The sequence below is a fragment of the Phyllostomus discolor genome, chromosome 4 (genome assembly GCF_004126475.2).
Source record: "Phyllostomus discolor isolate MPI-MPIP mPhyDis1 chromosome 4, mPhyDis1.pri.v3, whole genome shotgun sequence".
NCBI lineage: Eukaryota > Metazoa > Chordata > Mammalia > Chiroptera > Phyllostomidae > Phyllostomus > Phyllostomus discolor.
Window position 1 is genome coordinate 193856241 of NC_040906.2, and position 24016 is coordinate 193880256.

At 41.1% G+C, this 24016-nt stretch overlaps 1 protein-coding gene across 7 annotated transcripts in view; it reads left to right on the forward strand.

Moving 5' to 3' along the window:
- The window catches only part of UTRN (utrophin), a 504099-nt gene that overhangs the window by 461094 nt on the left and 18989 nt on the right, over positions 1 to 24016 (forward strand). For 6 of the 7 annotated variants that reach the window (XM_028510941.2, XM_036024842.1, XM_036024844.1 and 3 more), the window contains 4 exons: positions 12033 to 12169; positions 17908 to 17946; positions 18172 to 18237; positions 19560 to 19625. In XM_028510941.2, coding sequence (XP_028366742.1) covers positions 12033 to 12169; positions 17908 to 17946; positions 18172 to 18237; positions 19560 to 19625 — 308 coding nt within the window. The remainder of the gene's footprint in view (positions 1 to 12032; positions 12170 to 17907; positions 17947 to 18171; positions 18238 to 19559; positions 19626 to 24016) is intronic. The other variant, XM_036024843.1, reaches the window with a different exon arrangement.

Genomic DNA, 24016 nt, shown 5'->3' on the forward strand with positions numbered 1-24016 from the left:
TTCTTGGCATTTATGGGGGAAAGACTATACAGCCCATAGTGGAGATGATTGTAGGGGAGAAGGTGTTGTGGGAACATCAGGATTTGTTGAAGGAGGAAGGCTGAAATTTCAGTTCTGACCAAGATGTAGGGAAATGTGTTCATAAGTAGAAGAACATAGAGTCCATGATGATGGGGGGCAGAAAGGTAAACGAAGACTGTGTGCATCGTGGTAGGAGACAGTGGCCCGATCCATACTGGGAGGAGGAGAAACAGGGAAAGGTAGTGGAGTACTTCCCCACTGGTCCATGCATATATCAGGCACTGAAGGTCTGGCCCGCATGGGAAGGTGGCCTGAGAGATAGTTCCCCCAGTTAGCTCGGGAAGAGGGGATGGGATATTTGCAAAGTTTTATTGCCAGAAAGGTCAGCAATATCAGCTACTGCCAGCATTCAGGCTGTAGGGGTGAAATCATTGCAATTTTTTTTTTAATTTTTTCATTTTTTTAATATATTTTATTGATTATGCTATTACAGTTGTCCCATTTCCCCCCTTCTCTCCCCTCCACCCTGTACCCCCCTCCCACCCACATTTCCCCCTTTAGTTCATGTCCATGTGTCATACTTATGAGTTCTTTAGTTTCTACATTTCCTGTACTATTCTTGCCCTCCCCCTATCTATTTTCAACCTACATTCTATGCTACTTATTCTCTATACCTTTTCCCCCTCTCTCCTCCTCCCACCCCTCTGCCGCTAACCCTCCATGTGCCCTCCATTTCTGTGGTTCTGTTCCTGTTCTAATTGTTTACTTAGTTTCTTTTGGTTTTGCTTTAGGTGTGGTTGTTAATATTTGTGAGTTTGCTGTCCTTTTACTATACATGTCTTTTCTTTATCTTCTTTTCTTAGATAAGTCCCTTTAGCATTTCATAAAATAAGGGCTTGGTGATGATGAACTCCTTTAACTTGACCTTATCTGAGAAGCACTTTATCTGCCCTTCCATTCTAAATGAGAGCTTTGCTGGATAGAGCAATCTGGGATGCAGGTCCTTGTCTTTCATGACTTGGAATATTTCCTTCCAGCCCCTTCTTGCCTGTAAGGTCTCTTTGGAGAAATCAGCTGACAGTCTGATGGGAACTCCTTTGTAGGTTACTGTCCCCTTACCTCTTGCTGCTTCTAGGATTCTCTCCTTCGTTTTTACCTTGGCTAATGTAATTATGATGTGCCTTGGTGTGTTTCTTCTTGGGTCCAACTTCTTTGGGGCTCTCTGAGCTTCTTGGACTTCTTGGAAGACTGTTCCCTTTGCCAGATTGGGGAAGTTCTCCTTTATTATTTGTTCAAATACATGTTCAATCTGTTGCTTTTCCCCTTCCGATTCTGGTACCCCTATAATTCGGATATTGGAACGTTTAAAGGTGTCTTGGATGCTCTTAATCTTTTCCTCAATTTTTTGAATTCTTATTTCATCATGCTTTCCTGCTTGGTTGATTCTATCTTCCTTCTGGTCCACTGTATTGTTTTGAGACTCATATTCCTTCCTTTCACTATTGGCTCTCCTCCGCGTGTCTTCCTGCATCTGTTTTATGGTAATCTGCATTCTTTCATCTAAATTTCGTCCAAAATCCACCAGTTCCGTGAGCTTTCTGATCACCAGTGTTTTGAACTGCGCATCTGATAGATTGGCTAATTCTTGGTTGCTCAAAAGGATGAGTCCTGGGGGACTGATCTGCTCTGTTGAAAACATATTTTTTTTTCCCCCCCGTCTCTCCTTTCTTTTTTTTTCCAGTCTGGTTGCTCTTGTTATGGTGGGGGGTGAAGCCTTAGGTGCTCACCGGGGCTGGGCACCCCGGTCGCTAGATTGTGACGTTATATGTGGGGGCGGGAGTGGGGCGGGAGAAAACAATGGCGGTAGTTCCGTTCCCCTGGACTCAGACCCTTGTCTGGGCTTCTGGGCTGCGAGTTCTGCCCTGGTCCACAGTCGCTACCCCTCTGGGTCTGCCAGCCACAGCTTGCGTACTCAGGGATCACCGCTGCCTTCTTGCGCTCCCGGATGGCTGTTGCCCCGATTTCGCGCCAAACCTTCCCCCGACCTCCGCGCGCCGCCGACCCGAGCCAGCCCCGCGCCCGCCCGGCTCGTCTTCTCCTACCAGTCCGGAGGAACGCGTCTACTTCAACTTCTTGGCTGCCCGACTTCCATTCAGATAAATCCTCTGCCGGATCTGGGTGTTATTCTGATAGTAAATTATTGTTGTAAATTATTGGTTTTCTAATCTTGGTTGTGCGAGGAGGCATGGTGCGTCCACCTATTCCTCCATCTTGCCGGAAGTAATCCTCGCAAAATTTTTTGACAGGACTAGTTTCTACTGATCATTTTGTTAGGATTTTGGTGGGAAGAGGCAGACAGGAAAAAATAACTTGATGGCAAATAGCTTATTAAGTTAATAACACCTAAGACAGATTTGTATTATATTTTTAAAGCAAATCCATGTTACTTTTAAAGCAACAATTTCAAGCATATTCTTGATGATATTAGTTGATATGTGGAGAAATAAACCAAATATTTTCAGGGCTTGTAGAAACTATAAAAAAGGTCGCAGTTCTCTACTGAAAAAAAATAGAAAAGATTTTCTTTATACTTTTTAGAGTAAAATCAAATTTTTTAAAAAACAGACTATATGTTATGGGGAAGAAACAAACTAAAACCAAAAGAACAAAGGGAAAAACTAGTGTTGCCCCTTCTGTCTACCCCCGCTAGCATCGAAGTATCTGTAAGACTATAAACATCAAATATAAGAAAATGCTGATTCATTCTTTGGAAAGCTCTACAGTAGTCAGTATGGTTTGTTTTTGGCTGTCTTGCTTCTGCAGATGAGGCCTGAGACGTTGACCCATATGCTGAAACACAGCATCACTATGATTTCTCTAACCTCCGCATACGAAAGTGGTTTTTCAGTTCCTGCCCACCTTACATTGTTTTGCCAATAAGTTGAGTTCATTTAGAGTATTTCATTAGCTTTTAAGGAAAGGTTTGGACCAAATCCATTTTACTTTGTGTGATTTATTACCCTACTTATTCTTGACGCCTTGATGATTTTGTTAATTAATAGCATTTTTTTAGTTTCATATTTTTCCATTAGAACTTGAAAAAGGCTCTGAGCTTATCCTAATGATTTCATACTCTCCGTAGAATTTAATATGTCTGAATTTCAACTTGTTAAAATCAATGAAACTTAGAACTGAGAGTTGTTTCGCAATTTTTAAAAACTATCGAAATGTCTTTAAAATAACTTCTGTGATAGTGAAATGTACTCCTTAGTAGTGTGCATATACCATTTAGGACTACTAACTTCTGTATTTAAGAAATAAATCTTGCTAATGGGGCACTGTTCGACAATAATTTTTGCACTTATGCATGATCCAAATAATAATTATTCCACTCATGTGCCAAATGACTGTTGTTTCTTATACAACCTTGATTTTCCTCTTTGTACTTCCTTGTTTTCCTCAGTCCATAACTTACTTATATTTGTAGTTAACAGTTAAAATCTAATGTTGGGAGTATTTTTTAAGGAATTAGATAACACTGTCTTCCTAAGTTATGAATTAAGCAAAAAAAAAATTGAGGGAGATTTAAAGTAAATATGGTTTTGTTTCTTTATTTGCAGTTTGGTGTTTTGCTTAAATTGCTAAGTGGTTAGAAATTGAGTGTTTTGGCCTTTAGTTTATTTGCCATCATTATAATGTACCCCTTTTTTTGTTTCTTTGTGAATCTTTGGTGTTAACAGAGTTTTTTGAGTTGAAATAGCAAAGCTATTTATTCAAGCACCTATTTGACTGTAAGACTGTGAGGGTTAGCATTTCTGAAGCCTAGGTTTTTTTGCACCTTAGCCTTATTGCTCCTTGCAATTCCCATTAATGAGGAGGAAAAGACTTAAATCATATATCAATATTTTTGAAGGTAATAGTAGACACGTGTCAGAATTTATGATAAGAACATAGTTTGAAATATGAACAGGGATGTAGAATAATATACATACATTTACATACACACACACACACACACACACAAACAAAGGTAGATTCAGTTTTGCTCTATGTGATGCCTATATTTGTTCTCACTCAAGAAATAAAATGGAGGAAAATTTAACACGCCCCTAACCTCAGCTGGTAAAATAGGACTCAAGAAAAAAACCATCTGATAACTAGCTTGCACAGGAGTTTTTAGGATTTTGATAGTTATATGGATGGACTGATTACCTCAGGGTAGATTTTGTCATTCAGCAACACTTTTTAAATATTTAATTCATTCATTTGTATTAGTTTGTGGGGAGCAAGTTGAGAACTAATTACTTCTTAAAGTCCAAATAAATTTTCATTATTATCTCACTGTTACTTAATAGCAGCATAATGAAGGCAAGTATAATTTTGAGTGTTCCCATACCCACTTGTCTGTGTAAGTTTAGTTCTGAAATGGTTTTCACAATGAATCACCTTCACTGGTTTTCCAAGAATGACAATTTTAGGAACAGGCTTGGTTGGGCATGTGAATTCTTATGTAAAAATGGGGATGATGGTTATGATGGAAAGTCGGCAGGACGTGCGACTGGAAGGAGGCGTGTGGAAGGGGCTTCTGGAAAGTCTGGCACGTTCACCTTCCTGACTGGATGGTATTCACCTTGTAACAATTCATTCAGCGATGCTTTGGTTGCATATAGTTTCATGTATCTGTGTTTTATTTTACAGTAAAAAGGATTAAAAATAAATCAGCCCAGTCACGAACATTTCTAAAAAAGTGTTAGACCTTTCTCAGTGAAAAGGGGGCAAAAAGCATTAAAATGAAAATGGCACATGTGGCTCACACACAAAACCACTGACGCAGGGGGAAGGAAGGGAGGTGGAGAAGTAGATGGGGGAAGGGTCCCCTTCACAAGCAGCAGGAGCCAGCGACCCAGGATGCTCAGCTCTGTCCCCCACAGACCCAGACGGGAGAGGCCGCTTCCTCCCAGAGTCACTTTCTGTCCCACCTTGTGCCCCTTGGGAGGTGGAATTGACGTGTTGGTTGGCATCTGACACCAGCTCCTTGAGGAAGGGCAAGTTCTGAGTCACGATCGAGTTCTCCCCACAGTCAGCTGAGACACTTTCACAGGCTTCTTCGACCTTGTGAGAGGCTGCAGCCCTCACCTTGGCCTCACAGTCTTTCATCAGGTTCCGGAAGGTGGGAACCAGGTGCATCTTGGTGCTGTCAGGCCACTCAGCTTTCTGGAGCTCTGTGAACTTGTTGGCGACCCTGTATTGTACCTGCCACACCTTGTCCTTGCAGCCTGGCACAGGGTGGGCGTCACCAGGGCCTCCATAGCTTCCTGGGGCCAGAGCCTCCACTTGCTGCCAGCACTCCACCAAGTCCTGCTTGTTGGAGACCAGGCTAGACAGCATGCGACCATCTCACTCTTGACCTTGTCCAGCCCCAGCATCTGGGCGAACTCCCCCAGCTTGGAGGCTGTGGCCTGCCGCACCATGGAGGTGTCACATAAGCATAGGTTCCAGAAGTACTGTGGAAGCTCTTCCTCAATGGCTCTGGACATCAGGGCAACAGAGAAGGGTCTTCAGGCCAAGGGGCAGGAGGTGAACCAGCCACTTCATCAGTTGCACATGGTGGGCCTCCAGGTCAGAGGGCAAGTGATCCTGCAAGAGGGCAAGGGCTCCACTGCCTTATCCTGCACTATGGCTCTTCCTGAATGGCCAGCAACTCCAGGGGCAGCAGCAGGCAGCGCCAGTACTCCGGGCCTCCCACCACAGTGGTGAAGGTTCCCACCTCTTCCACCAGGACCCAGAGGCCCTCATCCTCATCTAAGATGGTGTAAAGAAGGGCAGGCACTCCCTGTGGGCCCTTTCCACCCTCAGAGCCATGGTGATGGATGATGGACAGCCGCTGAGGTGAAGCCAAACTTCCTCTATGAGCTAGGGGACCACATAGACCAAGTCACCCCCGTGGCTGCTGCCATCTTGGCTCCATCAGTTCCGGCCAGACTGACGCCAGCACCAGGCTTCAGCCAGGCTGCAGAGGGGCAGGGCTGGAACAGGAAAGGCGAAGTGGGGAAGGCCCCGCCACTAACTTTTAATAGTAGATCTCTTCATGATTGAAGAGCTAGCAATTTTAATTTTTCTCTTCCTTCCCTAGGTACTGAGATCTAGTTGTAGATTGCACTGATTTTAATAATACATTTTTCAAAAAGCAGCCACAGGGTATCTTAGCAGTACTTTATTTAAAATGAAGGGAAAATCCAGAATGTAATTGCAGATATTTTGGTCTGGGGCTATAGGTTTTTTCTCTTACAAGACTAAAAATTTGTTTCATTTCTCCACAAGTGATATATGGTTAAAAGCCCTGGTTTGCAAGAGTAGTTTTCTCCTTACTGACCTTGTGGGTATGAATCCCTAGTCTCACTGCCCTCAATGGAAAAGAGAGATTGAAGGAAGGTTCTTTATAAGGTGCAGAATTCTCTGTCAGTGTGTTATCCTGGTTTCATCTCATGAGATCTGCAAAATCTTTTGTTCCCTTTCTTGTCTTATAGCAATAAATGAAAACCTAGTTCTTCAAGAAATGCATGGATAATTTAAAATATTGGATACTTGGGGGTGATGAGTGATCATTTCATCATCCTATCATAATATAGATATTTGCTTTAAAAAGAAAAAAAGTGTTATACCTAGCATGAAATAGAGTTGCAATTTCAGTTACCCTCTTTCTCATTATTTTACCAAACCATCACTCTAATACTTTAAAAGAGAGAAACATTAGGAGCTGTCATTACAGCAAATTCGACCAAATATATATAAATACCATTTAACTTTCTGGTGAGAAAATAGGCTTAATTCATTTTCTTGGCTCTATCCCAGCTAAAGAATTACATTCTGCTAACCTAAATATAATATCTAGTTCTCGTAGGATGAATTACTTTTCATTTTTTCTTTTAATATTGCATAAACTTTATGGCAGTGCAGTTAGTGACTTTAGATTATAGCTGTTGGTGGTAGTTTTCCCCCCCTCCATATGAAAATTGATGAGGAAATAAAAATATGCCATTTCTGTATGAGAATTAACTAACTTTTTTCCAAATATTAAATTTGAGCATTATCTGAAATGTGAATTTAATTCCAACCACTGCTATAACTCCTTGGGAGTCAGGTAGGTGTTGTTTATTTATTAATTAATTGGTCTTGCTCTGCCCTTCCATGTTCTAAATTTATTTAGCTAAAGACTATTGGACTTTCACTTTTGGATGATGTATCATGTTTTTCCCAAGCAGGAGTTCATGTTGAATTCCAAAAATATATAAGCTACAAGAATAGTATGCCAAGTGAAAGAAGCTAGTCATAAAAACCACATGTTGTGTGATTCTATTTATAAGAAATATCCAGAATAGACATATTCATAGAAAGAGAAAGTAGATTAGTGGTTGCCAAAGGGCTGAGGGGAGGAGACAGTGCAAAAGTCGAATGACTGCTAGTGGTTCCAGGCTTTCTTTAGGGGTGGCAAGAATGTTCTGCAAATACATAGTGGTGATAGCTGCACAGTTCTGTGAATATACTAAAAACCAGTGTAGTGTGCCCTGCCCTGGCTGAGCCAGACTGGGTAAGCAGTCCGGTACTTTGTGCTCATGGTCTTTACTTACCCCGCCCCCCCCCCACCTGTCCACTGAATAGGAGCAGATTGAAAATAATACAACTATGTAAGTGCTGACTCAGAATTTAGTTGTTTTTAAAAATAACTATATAGTTTTAAGTTTCTGCTTTTAAACAACTTTGTATCAGTCTTGGGCATGCTTTTCCTGAAGGAAAAGACACTGGGGAGGTGCAAGAAAAGGGGGCAGGCAGCAGTTGTTCAGCGAATGTATTTAGTACTCAGTTTGTTACTATAGAAAACTTGTCTGGTTTTGTTTTGTAAAGAGATTGGAGTGAGATCCATCTAGTTGTAGAATGGATAGTCTAGAGGGAGTTAGGCAACCAAGGCTTTAATTCAGTTACGTGCAGGTAATATAAATATTTTAACTATATTTGCAGAAGGACTGAATGAAGTTGATATCTGTATGACATATTGCAAATAAAAGCTAGGGTTGGTGATAAAAGTAGAAAACTGGGGCTTAGAGAACAATTTGTGGGATGGGATGAGTGGGTGGACTTTGGGGTAGATATTAGCCCGTCTCTGAAATCTATTTTACCCTCTAGCACCCTTCCCCCTCCCCCTCTGTCTCCTCCCCTCAGCTCCTGGCAATCACTAATCTATTTTCCATTTCTGTGGGTTTGCCTATTCTGGACTTTTCTTATAAATGGAATTATATAATGTGTGGTCTTTTGTGAATGACTTCTGTATCACTTAATATATGATTATTAAAATTAGTCATTTTGAAATGCTAAGGAAACAGTAATGTTTTAACTGCCATTAAAAATTTAGTTCATGTTGATCTGATCCAAGATGGCAGTGGAGTTAGGTGATTGTTACACTCACCTCCACCCAGAACCAAAGTGGAATTACACCTAAAATATAGAACAAGCAGCCTGAGTAACCAACTGAAGACTAGTTGGAATCTTAAACCAAAGGATTTACAGAAGAAGCCACATTGAAACTGGTAGGAAGGTCAGAGACATCAAAAGGGCTGGCCCTGCTCCCAGAAGGAGTGGCTGAGATTCCAGAGGGCTAGCTCAGCTGCAAAGGTTTCCCCAAAGCAGCAGAGCCAGAAGGGGTGCTCTCATAATATCTGGCTGTGAAAATCAGCAGGGCTTCTGTCTGCCAGGGGGAGACAGGGGTCTACTCGAGACATAGGCACCTTCCTAAAGGGCCAATATACAAAATCTTGTTTACCTCCACTCACCCTGGCCTCCGACTGAGGGAGGGTGGAGCAGTCTGGAGTCCCGTGAGGAGAGACTGAGGTTTGTGGCTCTAGGGAGAAGGCTGAGGGGACAGTTGCCAGGGTCCCTGTACTGAGTCCCTCTCCCACACCACAGATGCCCTAGTTCTTAGGTTGAGCACTCCCCTCCACATGGCACCAGCCTGGGGGAATGCCATAGTCTCACCCTCTGGACTCCCTGTAATCCCACCCTGTGGAGCTCAAGCCCTGCTGAGAAATCAGCTACCTGGGTCAGGGTGTTGAGCTCTGGCCAGACTTGGGGTGTCAATGACTGAGGGATGCGGCTTTGGAGCAGGGGCCATTACCTCCACTTTCCCATGAACCAAACTGGTGCCTCCCCTTCATGGGAGAGCCTCTAGCTGCACACTCTGGGCTCCAGGTGGCCCCATTCTCTCGACTCCTGGTAGTCCCTTCCTGCCAATGTCTGGGCAGAATTTGGGACAGACTGAATCATGTGTCTCTGGAGCCAGGTCACTCCTCTCACTTTTCTCCAAACCTGACTGGCATCTCCTCTTCATAGGAGATCCACTGGTCCCACCCTCCTGACTCACAGTGGCCCTGCCCTGTTGAGCTTAGGCTCCTGGCAGAACCTGGGGCAGACTGAAATGTGTGGCTCTGGGACAAGGGCCATTCCTCCCCTCACACATCCAACTGGTACAGAGCCCTCCCTTCACACAGGCAAATCGTGGTCTGTTTGGGCCTGATGAACTCTTCTGGCCTCATCCTGATCACTCCCTGTGACACTAGGAGAGGTGGGTGGGGGAGGTGGAAGAGGGTATGGGGGAATGAATGGTGATGGAAGGAGACTTCTCTTGGAGTGCTGAATACACAATTCAATGTGCCGGTGATGTGTTGTAGAACCGTGCACCTGAAACTCATGCAATTTTGTTGCATGAGTCACCCCAGTGTCACCCCAATATATTCAACAAAGAGAAGGGAAAAAGACCCCAAACAGCCACAGCAATCTTGAAAAAGAAGAGCTAAGCTGGAGGAATCATGCCACCTGGTATCAAACTAGGCTACAAGGCCATAGTAATCAAAACAACATGGTACTGGCATAAGAGCAGACATAAATTTCAACGGAACAGAATGGAGAGCTCAGAAATAAACCCATGCCTTTATGGTCATATTCCACAGAGGAGGCAAGAAAATACAATGGGGTAAAGATAGTATATTCAATAAATGGTGTTGGTAAAAGTGGACAGGTATATGCAAAAAAATGAAATTAGTCCACCTTCTTATACCATCCAGAAGAGTGAACTCAAAATGAATTAAAGACGTAAATGTAAGACTCAAAACCATAAAAATTCTAGCGGACAACATAGGCAGCAAAATCTCAGGCATTTCTTGTAGCACTGTTTTTTCTCTGATATGTCTCCTTGGACAAGGGAAATAAAAAATAAAAATAAATAAATGGGACTACATCAAACTAAAAACTTTTTGCACAGGGAGGGAAAACATCAACAAAATGAAAAAGACAACTCACTGAATGTGAGTTGCATATTTGCCAATGATATATCTGATAAAGAGTTAATATCGAAAATTTATAAAGAACTTGTAAAGGTCAATACCAAACAGACAAACAATCCAATTTAAAAATAGGTAAAGGACCTGAATAGACAGTTCTCCAAAGAGGATGTGCAGATGGCCAACAGGCATATGAAATGATGCTCAACGTCATTAATCATCAGAGAAATGCAAATGGAAACCACAGTGAGGTATCACCTCATACCTTTCAGAATGGCTATTGTCCATAAATCAACAGACAGCAAATGCTGGCAAGGATGTGGAGGGAGGGGAACTCCAGTGCACTGTTGGTGGGAGTGCAAACTGGTATAGCCTCTGTGGAAAACAGTATGGAATTTTCTCAAAAAATTAGAAATGGAACTGCCTAATGACCCGGCAATTCTACTTCTGGGAATATATCCAAAGAAACCCAAAACACTGATTCCAAAGAATATCTGCCCCCCTATGTTCACTGCAGCATTATTTACAATCGCCAAGATTTGGAAGCAGCCCAAGTGCCCATTGGCAGATGAGTGGATAAAACAGCAATGGTACATTTATACAATGGGATACTACACAGGTGTAACAAAGAAGGAAATCTTACCTTTTGCAACAGCATGGATGGAATGTGGAGATTATTATGCTAAGTGGAATAAGCCAGTCAGAGAAAGACAAATACCATATGATTTTATTTATATGTGGACTCCAATGAACAAAATAAACTGATAGTCAAAATAGAAAAAGACTCATAGATCAAGAGAACAGACTGACTGCTGTTAGAGTTAGGGGACTGGGAGAAAAAGACGAGAGGATTAAGGAAAAAAAAACCTCGTAGACACAGACAACAGTGTGGGATTACGAGAGGGAAGAGGGTCAGGGCAAGTAGAGGAGGGTAAAGGGAGTATAAATGGTGACGGTAGGAGTCTTGCTTTTGGGTGGTGAACACACAACACAATATACAGATGATGTATTATATTTGTATATGTGAAGCCTTTATAATTTTATTAACCAGTATCACCCCAATATATTCAATAAAAATTTTAAAAAATAAAAATTTAGTCCCTGTCAATTTGTAAATGTTTTATGGTTGGGACAGGACAAAGAACCCGACAGTGTTTTTTACGACATAGAGTAGGAGTGTGGCGTTGTTCTTTCTCTCCCACTACTTTCTCTCTTCCAGACTACAGTTCACACTTGTGTGAAGTCAGTACGTGCTGTGTAGCTCACCCATATTTTTTCACCTTAGTTAAAACCATGTGATATCCACAATTCTTTATCATCTCTAGATGTTGGTAGTAAACCGCAACTTTTTAAGACTAGAAATTAACCAATAACATTGCCAAAACTAATTTTACTTTTTGGCAATTTTTACAACTTTTTACAATTTTTAAAATGTTGGGCCAATGAGCTAGTTATTGTTTATTTTCAACCGGAAATAAGAAATGGCAAACTAATTGATGGGTATATTTAATGATGTGTCCTGACTACTATGTGTTTTTATGACATTCTGTGTTATTACAAAAATACATAAAGCTACTGAAACTGTTGTCATTGAATTGCATCCATTTACATCTGCTCTGATTTATTGTAGACAGTTATGTCCTTCCATTTTAGTGAGAGAAGTGTCTTTTTTCAAACTCACAGACAACGTCTGGGGAAGATGTTCGAGACTTCACAAAGGTATTGAAGAATAAGTTCCGATCAAAGAAATACTTTGCCAAACATCCTCGGCTTGGCTACCTGCCTGTCCAGACAGTTCTTGAAGGTGACAACTTAGAGACGTAAGTTTACTATTAAAACATCTAAGTACTTATATCTGACATTGTCTTTTATTGTATTAGTGGCACAAGAGCCATTGTCTGATACCAAAACTATTTGTGTTTTGGTAAAATGGTTCATTTTAAGTGAGGTAAATTAAACTTAGAATCAATCTTTACAACATGAAATTTTTACTCTTTGCTTTTGACAGTGTCACAGCTAAAGTGTCAGGTTTCATTTTGCACTCGTTCCTAAATTTTAAAAGTATCTGTTAATGTGTCAACCTTTGCATTGTTATCTCTTTTTCTCTTAAAAACACTTAAATTGTGGTACTGTATGTTCCTTCATTATTTTACTTATTTTCTGTGTCCCCTTTTTGAGGACATTTTATTATTATATATGCTTCACACTTATTTTATATACTTTTTTTTTTCATTTTCAACAATAGCCGTACTGATTTGGATACTTTGAGTATGTCAGCTATCTCCTGTGTTGCTTCAGATGTCTGCCTATGCCTAAATCAGATCAAAATCTCACATTTCATTTCTAATTTCTCTTTTCTTCAACGTGAAGATAGAAAAATGAGATAGCTTTATATAGTACATGAAATAGAGACAACTTCTTTAAATTTTATGACTGAAGCTTCCCAACATAAATGAAACAAAGTTTAAAGCTAGCAAAATTACTATGGGTTTTTAAAGCAAAGAAAAATAACAATGTATAGCCTGAAATGAAAAGAATTTTGTAAACAAGCCAGAACAAATGCAAGAAATAATTTTAAATTACTGCACGCTTCTCTATCAAGATAAAAAATGGATATGATTTAAATCTTGGAATCTTTAAAATATCATCATAAAGATGCCTATGAAAGCAATTTTCTTTGTGCATGACTCTCGGGAAAAATTAACTTTACTTGCTAACCATCACCAGAGTTCCTAGTTGTAAAAAATAGCGAGGCTCTTGTCACAGAACGATGATCTCTTAAATGACCACATAAGACAAGCTCAGAGGGATAAAGTGTGGATTTTCTTTCATTACACAGTTGAAAAGATTGGAGAAAGAAGTATAGAAAGTGCACCAAGTACAACTATTAGGAAGTAAAACTTTCTTTAACCGTCAGAACTCACGGAGACATGATCTGGAAACAGCCACAGTGCAGTGGGTGACGGCAGTCCGTGTTTCAGAGATGTCAAAGCCCAGGGACAGGCGATTCGGTCTGAGTTTGTTTCTGTAGAAAGCCCTGTAGACCAGGGGCTTTGGTAGCTTTGTGTGAAAATTGTTTTTGTGTTTGTGTGTGTGTGTGTGTGTGTGTGTGGTGTGAAACTGCTAAGAAGTAGAAGAAAGACCACAGCCAGAGCACAGTGGATGTCTTGACCCTGCTACAGGCAATACTATGGGTGTGCATATGGAAAGGTAATGCATCTACGCATGTAAACAGGTCCAAAAATACCAGATATACACTTAAAGCATATAAAAAAATCAAACTTTTTGATAACTTTGCTTGATACCAAACTGTGTACAATTAAGATATTTGCCTCCCGGTCATTGCTTTCCACACTCTACTCGAGAACAAATTTTACTGAAGCAATTACAGTTCAAAGAGAACTCTTCAAATAGTTAAATTCATAGGAGAGGTAGATTTTTGGTCCTCTTTTTGATTTGTGGATATGTTTTATCCTTTTCTTCATCAGGGTGTGTGATACATTCAAAACAAATACATCTTTATTTGCTTTAGTATCTGATATAGAATGTGATTGGGCTGAACACCTCAGAATGAAGACAAAATTTTACTCTTGGTATCAGAACTAATTAAATTTTGGAGTAGCTCCTTGAAGCATAGAGTTATGACACAGTGCTTTTATTTATGGGATAATTGATAGGTTTGGACTGGTGATATGCCTTTCACTCTTCTGATAAACCATTGGCATTTTGTGCCTTAAATATCTATATCCTTCCAATGAATTGTGCAGATAGACTTTTTATAGTCTTTTTAAACATTTTTGATAATTTGCCTTTCAGTGTCAAAAATAATCATTGGCATCCATCATTCTATTCTGAGTCAGTTAAAGTAAAAAAGAAGAGAAAAGCGTGCCAATAATTTTGTGCTCAGATTTTTGGCTGTAACTCTGAAAATGCCTCACTTCATCTCACATGAATTTACCAGCATTTCCAGTGAGAGGAAAACAAGAGAAAGTAAACGGGTATAGATTAAATCAGATGTCAGAAGACGTGTTTTGAAAAAGATTTATAAGCTGCTGTTTAAAGTGGGCAGATTTTCTTGTTTGTTTTTTTTTTAACCCTAAAATGTGTTCTGGGGCTTACTGTAGTTCATTTTCTGCGGAGTCCTTTCTAGTACAAGGCTACTTAATCTTCTGGTGTAATGATTTATGTGAGTGGGTAGTAAAAAGTTTGATTTTGTCTATTCTCCTCTTTGTGGGAGGAGAACATTGGAGAAAAACCAGTGAAGTGGTAAATGTGTTGAAGTTATTTATGGAGCTGATTAGAATTTCCTTTGGCTTCTTTCTCTTTTATCACTGCAAAACGCAATGTCTTATCTCTTATCCAGTAATTATACTTGCATGCTTGGAAGGGCTTTATAGGAAAAATGAGTTACTCCGAAAAGAAGGTAAACAAGCCCATGCCTAGGTTTATTCAGTACATTTTATAGCTTTGCTGGATTTTTCAAAAAAATAATGAAAATAAATGAGTAGAGCTCAATGAAAAAGTTACCATTGAATATAAACCTGAGAGACAAGCTAAAGTAGTGGCCAGAGGAACTTGAGAATTGTGAGAGCTTGTTATTGGCTGAAAAGTGAGGTTGGTTTTCCTAGATTTTAAAGAATTGATGTAGGTGCCTGTCCCTGATATTGGCTAAGAGGGAGTAAATAAAGTGCGTGGTTTTTCACATCCTTCCTGTAGCAAAGACTGTCTCCTGGTAAGTGTAGTCATGGTTGTGGGCACGCTGGCCTGGGAGGAGTGCCGGCTGACGTGAGACCTGAAAGATTAAAGGGCCAAATGGTCAGTGTGTGGTGTGCAAGGAGGAAAGGGAAGGTTTGGGGTCAAGGGAAGCATTTTCTCAAAGGCCTGGAGTCAAGATCATTTTGGAAACTGGGGTGGGAAGCTAGGAAAAGTGGCAAGAAAGGAGAGTGGAAAAAGAAGCAAGAACCAGAAACTGAAGGGCCTTATATATAAGCCATGGCAGGGAGCAGTAGGCAGCCACTGAAGGTTTGTGTGTTAGAGCACGATGGGACCCCTCTTACCCAGTACCGGGACAAATATTCAGGGTCCAGCACAAATAACACCCCTTTTTATTACAAAATCTTTTATTGCAAAATTATAAGCATATAATTCTGTAACATAACAATATCACACCCAGGCACACCATATGACCTCTTAGATGAAATGTTCAAATTAAAACTATAAATGTATTACACCCATATTATTATCATACCCACCACACTCAAGCAGGCACTATTTCTGCTGGACCCTGTATTTAAGCAAGCAAAAGACCGGAAGCATTAGGAGCAGTTTGTTCAGAATATTTTTTTAAAGATTTTATTTATTTATTTTTAGAGAGGGAAGGGAGGGAGAAAGAGAGAGAGAGAGAAACATCAATGTGCGGTTGCTGGGGGCCATGGCCTGCAACCCAGGTATGTGGCCTGACTGGGAATCTAACCTACGACACTTTGGTTCGCAGCCCGAGCTCAATCCACTGAGCTGTGCCAGCTAGGAGTTTGTTCAGAATTTAAAGCACTAAAAAAAGTCACTAAGTTTTTCAAAGAAAGCCTGGCGTATGTTTCATATATTAAGTATATTTAGTAGAGTCTGATTGTTTGCACATTGGTGTTTGATTAATCGAAACCCTCTATTCAGTCACCAGGCTGTATTAAATCTGGGCTAACGTACAGACCCATCTCATTTCTGGCCACTTGAGCATAGATTCTGACGGGGCAGTGAGCACGTTGCCGTTTTTCCCCCTTCCAGAGTTAAAGGAGAAAGCTTATCACTCAAGGGGTTTTTTTTCCCCTACAAATCAAAATACTTTGAAATCAATGAAGCCTTCAGTTTTTTTAATCTTTCTTTCTTTTCTTAGAAAATTTCTCAATATATAATAACATTTTTTTCAGCAACTCTTCAGTTCAGCCTTCTGCCTCTGCCGTTCTTATCTTAGTTCAATGAATCACTTTTGTGCTCGCTGAATTAACTTCACAAGAACCAGCCAAGCAATTTTACAAAGCTTTTCCAAGTTCAATTAAGATTTTTTAAAAAATAGGTTTTTTGTGTGTGTGTGTGTGTGTGTGTTCAAAGCTCATGGTAGATGTTGTGTTACACTTGAATTCTAGAAATGATCACTGAAGAAGTTACAATTTTGGGGAACGTGTATAGCAAATCATTCACCTGCCATTTAACATCCATATTTCCAATTTAATGAAAAGTAGTGATGTAGAAAGACCATTGAATAGTGCAGTGCTGTTTCATTGTTCTTGTGTCTATTTTATACATGGATAATTAAGTCCATTTCCAGTATAGATATTCTGACAGACACAGACCAGATAAATGCCTGTTTTTGAAAGTAGGTCCAAAGAGTCTTAGTTTGTCATTCCAATAAGATGACCTTCCATCCCCTTTTCATCTTTGCTATTTAGACATCAAATTGTGCCTCCCACTAGGAGATAACGACATCATTAAATTCTTCTTAAGTGTGTATGTGTAATAGACACAGGAGAATCAAGTGGAGCTCAGATAAATTGCAGCTCTCCTTCTTTGTTTGAGTCGGCATTGGCTTTTGTAGGAGACTGTGGTTAGTTAATCAGAGAGCTGATTTTGTTTAGACTTTTAAAGCTCCACATTTGCCAGTACCTCCCCTCTCCCATCCCTACCCCCTAAAAAAAAGTTAGGGTTGGAGCTGCCTTTTAATTAGGATCGATTGTTTTCAAAGGCATGTGCTGGGGATGCAGGGACTCCTAGGCTGTTCTGTGAGGCTGGACCGCCCCCAGGGCCAGGAGTGGCCCTGACTGATCATGCTCCAGACTCAGGCCCTGATTTAAGCAGAGCAAGTTTCTTTATCAGTTTCATAGATTGAACTTCTGGATAATATTTTGTATGAAGAAAAGTCTATCATGATCTAAAAAAAATGAAGAAAAGTCTATCGTGATCTAAAAACTTTTTTTTTCAGTTTTACTGATAACATGAAAGTTTTGGTGGGGTATAGGGGAGATATCTAGGTTATGTCTTTTTTTGTTCAATGTATCCGTGAGGCTGAGATGCTTGGTATATGCCTAGATTTGAGTTTACTTTTAAAATTGGACAGAGAATCAAAACAGTCTCATTTTATTGCAACTCTGTCATCAATACATCATATAGTCTTTGGTATTTAACTTTACCTTTCTTAGGCGGAAAGATAAACAAAAATGTGATTGCCTCTTTCCTCAGTATATTATGGAATATTGTCTTTGAAATTTTCCATAATTTTGGAGCATTGTCTTTTTCTTTTCATTAAGACTATTTAAAGTCGTGTTTGCTGTCCTGTAACAAATAGCCTGTAATATCTGTGAAAAGGCCCCTGCAGGCAAGGAAACATCAGCATCTTCTCTAGAATAAACAGTGATTTCTGTGACTTTTGAGTCCCGATGGCGAAAACTAATACAGCAGAGGAAGACAATTGAGAATGTTCCCTCACTTCCATCCCCCGCTGCTTTTGTCTTAACTTGCTCTAAAGTGTTTGTTCTGTGACTTTTGTTTCCCTCTCCCCTCTCTGCAGTCCTATCACACTCATCAGTATGTGGCCAGAGCATTATGAGTGAGTATCGCGGCTCCGTATGCAGGCGAGGAGGCTCTAATCAGTTCTGTTAGCATGGGGGCGATTACTAAACACTGGCTCTAAAATAATGGTTCTGCTTCCTGGGCAACAATCCTGGTGGTTTCTTTGCATGGCAAATTCATTATTTAACTAAGCTAACACTTCTAATAGGAACATCTATCAACGTGTGGGTATAAAACTGTTTATTTGCGTTTTCCTTCATAGCCCCTCGCAGTCTCCTCAGCTGTTTCACGATGATACCCATTCAAGAATCGAACAGTACGCCACACGGTAAGAAACTCTGATGGAGCCCTCTGCTGCACTGCCTGCCAGAATGTATTTATTTCTCTGTTATTCCTGTACCACGAATGTGCCTCGACTCAAGGGATGTTGTTTCGTAGGAGCTGTGATTCCATTATATTTGGAATCTGGGCTCTCATTTTCCCATGTTGTAATTAGCACTTTCCCAAACACCTGCTATACATTCTATAAAGAGCAGAAAGGGAAACTCAGTAGTATGTGATTATGGAGCTCATGAGAATCCAGACACTGTATAAGCGGGACTTAGACAATGTAACCCAGTTTCATTGAATGAAATAGGGCTTGAAAGTGTTCTCAGGAGACGATGCACATATGAATTACAATAGCTAATTAATGTATGTTAATGCTTTATCACAGGGGTTTATATTCAAGCCCTCCCCCCACCACACACACACACACACACACACACACACACAAATATAAAGAATAGGCTGGTCTTGATGGTATGTAGAAACTTTCAAAAAGCAGGTATACTAGTTGTCTGCTAGTAACTAGCTATGCTTGAAAAGGTTAGTTCAAACATCATAAAAATAGTAGCATTTGAACTGGGTTTTGGTCAAATAGAATTTCTGGGAAAAGCCAGGCTTGGGCTAATGGGAAAAGCATTCTCAAAAGCACTGAGCTGGGAAAGAACACGGCTTGTTTCAAGAGCTGCAAGTAGTAGGGAAAGGGTGAAGGATGAGGAGTAGAGGAAGAGAAGCCGAAGTCCCATAATGGGACTGCTTGCTAAGGGGCAGGTTATGTCCCTTCCCTGGGTAAAGTGGAGTCACAGAGAGTCTTGAAACATGAAGGATCATAGTTAGACTTGTGTGAGAATGAGGATGGACTTGAAGGTCAGGGAGGTTAGTTAGGAGGCTAAGGCAGTTAGGAATCAGGGGTGCCCAGCCCACAGGCCACATGTGGCCCAGGATGGCCATGAATGCTGCCCAACACTAAATTGTAAATCTACTTGAAACCTTTTTTCACTCATCAGTTTTTGTTAGTGTCTGTGAATTTAATGTGTGGCCCAAGACATCTGTTCTTCTTCCAGTGTGGCCCAGAGATGCTGAAAGGTGGGACACCCCTGTAGGTAGAACATGGCATAAGATAAAGGCCTACAGGCCTCAAGGCAGTGGTAATAGAAATGTAACTCAACATTAGAGGTTGTGTTAATGCCATAGTCTCATTAGGAGAATTGGACTTTTCTGTATTTTGTGAAGGTTATGGCAGTTTAAGAATGACTGAGGCCGAACCTCCAGCTGACTATGGCCCTCGTGGTCACGTTGCCTAAGCCCTTTATTTTTCTTTTTCAGACTGGCCCAGATGGAGAGGACCAACGGGTCTTTCCTCACTGACAGCAGCTCTACCACAGGAAGCGTGTAAGTAAACCCTGAAATCAGTGCTGCCCGGGTGGGCCCGTTCCTGTATGATGGCTGTCGGAAAGCATCTTCACCGACGGTGGCTCTGGGTTTTGATCCCAATCAAAACTGATGTGTGATTACAAAAATGTCCACCTAGATTTTATGCTTTCGAGCCATGGCAGTATAAATTGGATATGTTTGTTTACTTAATTTCCTATAAGTTAATGAGAAAATCCTGCATTTGGCAGCTAATCCGCTTCAGGAAAATGAGATTGTTTTATTTACAAATACAGGGGTAGACAGTTACTCCACTTGTATGAAACTTCTTGTTAATTCCACAGAATATGTGCCTGTCCATGAAATCATGTTCCTTCTGCTCACAGTTGCACCACAAACCCTGCCATTTAACAACGAGTGCCCCCATGGTCTTAGACATACACTCCCCACCCTTCCTTGAAGTGTTAGCTCTTCTGGCAGTGTTTGGTTAGCTACTAAGAAAAGCCTGATTCACTTCGGAACACTTTTTAAACACCTTTCTAGACAGATATTTTATTTGACATTGTTGGGTGTCATTGCACTTTTGGAACTCTCCCCCCACCCACCCCTTGAAATGAACCTTTTGCATTCTGAATGGTGCCTGAAAGATTTCAGAAGTGGCGAGTGAACTTGACTTACTCAGGCTCATTGCAGCTGGGGCCCACGGGGAGCTGTGAGGCAGCGGGAGCATTGTAGAACACAGTATTCAGGTGTTTTATGCTGAAAAGGACCGTGAAGAGAGCCATTTGACATACCTTAGGTACTCTAAGCTAGAATATTTCTCTGTCAGTAACTTAAAAATGATTTTAATATTATCAAGCTTATAAATAAATGTTCTCAGGAGATTTTTCCATTTTAAATTTCAAAGGTCAGCAAGTTAAGACTTTACGGTAACACAGCAGTGGTTTATACATTATTATTCACGTGCCATGGGTGTGAAACAATTTCTAAACAAAGGTAATGCCATATTCATAATTCAGAATGCTTGCTTCCTATTTAACCTACTAGTATGTATTTCATATACGATAGTTAAATATATTGGATATCTCCTAGGTCAACAATTGCTACCAAAGTTGACAACAGCTAAATAATGAAACAAAATCTAAAAATAACAATTGAAACCAAAAGACTTAAAACCAAATATAAATTCTTTAAAATTTGTTTGGCACATCCTGTGAACAGATTAAAGATAATGGTCAAATTTAGTATATCCTATGTTCAAATTAAAATTCACACTATTTATCTTTAAATTTGGCACTGATACCTGAGGTAAGAAAAAATAGTCTGATGATTAATAGCTGAATGCAATTCAATACAATATTAACAGATGCACTGACTCATTCACCCACCCAACAACTATTTATCATACACCCATTATGCAGCGGTGTGCTGGAACCCGTTGTCAGAGCCAGTTGTTGAATTTTCAAGAAGTCTCTTAGCTGTTTGTTACACAAAGCCATTATTTAAAGTTAGTGTATAGACACTTACAGCTAAGTAGATAGGATTAAAATAAAAACAAAGGTAATACTCAAAACTCTTCATGCGCTAATTATTTCACTTTACTACAAATCTGTTGTTGGGATAATTTTTTGTATTTGTTAGATGTTATATACCTTGGTATCTTTTCCCAACTTCACACTCAGTCAAGCCATTAGCTTAAACTGGCCATAGTGAAAGTACTTAAATCATAGAAATTGAAGATGCTACAAATCAGGGTCGTTTTAGTCATCGTTTAGAGAACCTGCTGGTAAACAGTGACCAGCACACCATGCCAGGCCCCCCGGGGCAGCAAAGGTCTGCAGGTGCCGCCAGTGCATGCTCACCAGTCCCGCAGGCTGGCCTGGAGACCGATGAGTGCCCCCTTGGGGGAGAGTGTGGTGAGGGCGTTTGTGGTGGAGAGACCAGTGGCCTCCAGAAGAAGCCCACGTCCCAATCCCTGAATTCTCTGAATATGTCACTTTATGTGGCAAAAGGGACTTTGCGCATGTGACTAAGTGAAGGGTATTAAAATGGGGAGGTCATCCTGGGTTATCTGAGCGCGCCCAGTGTGATCACAAGGATCCCTACGGAAGGGAGGAGAGGCAGAGCTGGGGAAGGAGGTGTAGCCTTGGAATCAGCACGGATTTAGAGAGATTTGCAGATGTTAACACCGCTGGCTTTGAGCGTGGATGCGGGTGGCCTCCGGGCATTGGAAAACGCAAGGAAACAAAATCTCCCTGATATGTAAGATTAAGTTACATTCATAGTGTGAGAAGGTATGAACCACCAAAGAGAAATTGTTTCCCAGTCACTGGTGCATTAACATTGTCTCAATGAATATGTGAATAAATCTTATTTTGGTAAGGCTGGTTTGGGGAGTTCTTGACTCTTTCACAGTTTGAACTACTGAGTAAACTAGCCTCCTTTTACTGTGGACATACAGGGACCCAACCATTCAGGTGAGAGTGCCCACAAGGACTCTGAATCCTTAAGCCTCACTCTGTACCTAAAGTCCAGTGGTTCGACTTGTAATGGTCACCTTTTCTTCTTTAAATGTATATTTACTCCCTTCAATATGTTAATCAGTACTGTAGACTTGACAAGATAAAGAAGTATTACTACAGTAAATACCTTTTCTCCCAGTGGATGGGGACTTACAGGAGGATGATTATTACCCTCTTTGGACGGATGCTGTTCCTCAGGGTTTGTGAAGGAAGGGCCAGGAACTAAGCCGCACTCTGCCTCTCCAGCTGGATTTCCCATCAACCACTGAGCAGCCTGGATCTTAGGATAGAGGAAGAAATGCTAGCTGTTCTTAACAAGATGCTGTGCTGTTCTTTCTTTGCATTCAGCTTGGACCAAAGTTCATGTGTCTTACAGGACCTTTATGTAATAACAGAAAGTATACAAAACATACTCTAATACTCTGGCCTTCCCCTGGAAATTTCCTAAGCTTCAGCACGGGTAGGGTCATGATATCATCCCCAGAGACCGAGATGACAGTTTTAGTGCCACTTACCTGTAGCACCAGCTCCTGAACAAGGAAGGGGTCAGTGCGTCTCAAGGCCACCTCGGCTCTTTTCTTCACGTTCGGGTCTGTCTTGAGGCAACAAACTTCCAATAATGAGCAATTTTTATTATTGTTCTTGGGAAAGATGAAAAGCTAACTTAAAAATGTCTTAAGCAAAAAAAAAAAATGGCATAAGTTAGCAAATTTCTATGATACTTTTTAGAACTGTTTTCTTTCTTCAATTCTCCACCTTTCCCCAAGGCCCTCTGGAGTTGAGGTTCTTGTTATTCTGAGCTGGGTTATGAAAATATTGTCAGGTTTCTCTTGAATAATAATGGTGATGATGCAGAAACAACCACCACCTCCTCCTTAATATAGCACGTTCTAAGAGCCAGGTGCTGTCCAAGCACTTCGCCCATCTTTTCTTATTTAATCCTTGCAGAACCCTTTGAGATGATACTCTTGTTCTCGTCACCAGCATTTTACAGAGGAGTCATCCGAGGCCCCGAGAGGTGAAGGGGCTTGCCCAGGGTCTCACAGTCCGTGAGTGGCGGAGCTGGGATTCAGACTCGGGCAGCCTGGCTCCGGGCACAGCACTCCTGGCCACTCCGGCCCACCCCACTGCCTCAGCTGCTCTGGGAAGAGATGGCTTCCCAGATCGGGATGTGAGGGCGTCAGAGTGTCCGAGGATCCATCCAGTCTTCCCGGAGGCTATGGCTGTTCTTGTTCTACTCCCGTTGCCCATTCATATTCCCACTTCACAGTCAGCGCTCATCTGTGTCTTACAGGACTTGTCTGTGGTAGCAGGAAGCATAGATGGGCGATCATGTAGGTATAGCAGGAAGTATCAGTAGGAGGTTTTGTAACTCACCATCTGCTGGACCAGTGTCCTATATTTGGTTTGGGTGATAGGCAATAAAAGAAAGCTTTGAGGGATGAATTTTAAGATTTGAACTTGTAATTCTCTCTGCATCTACCAAGGCTCTTTAGTCATTGTGTCTTCAGAGGCCTCAAATGGTTTTCTCCATGCCTCAGCTCGATCTCTGGACCAACTGCCTGGCTCCCCATAGCCGTCAACTTCAGTGAATGAAGCTGGTTAATTGTTGCTTCTCTCTGCATCGTGGGCTGCTACCAGCCCACACAGAACTCAATCTCACAGATTTCTGTCCCTCATGGACCCAAATATCCACATTCCCTATGCCCCTGAAAGTCTGACTTTGGACAATAAAGGGCATTAATTTTAAGATACTAATTTTCTTTGAAGGAGGAATGAGCAACCACGCCTCAAAGAGAGACAGGACCGGGGAGAGTCCTGGGGAATCTCAGTAGCAGGCACTCAGGGGCTGTCAGGCCCTGGCCATCGGGATGTCTCGGATCGTCCGCC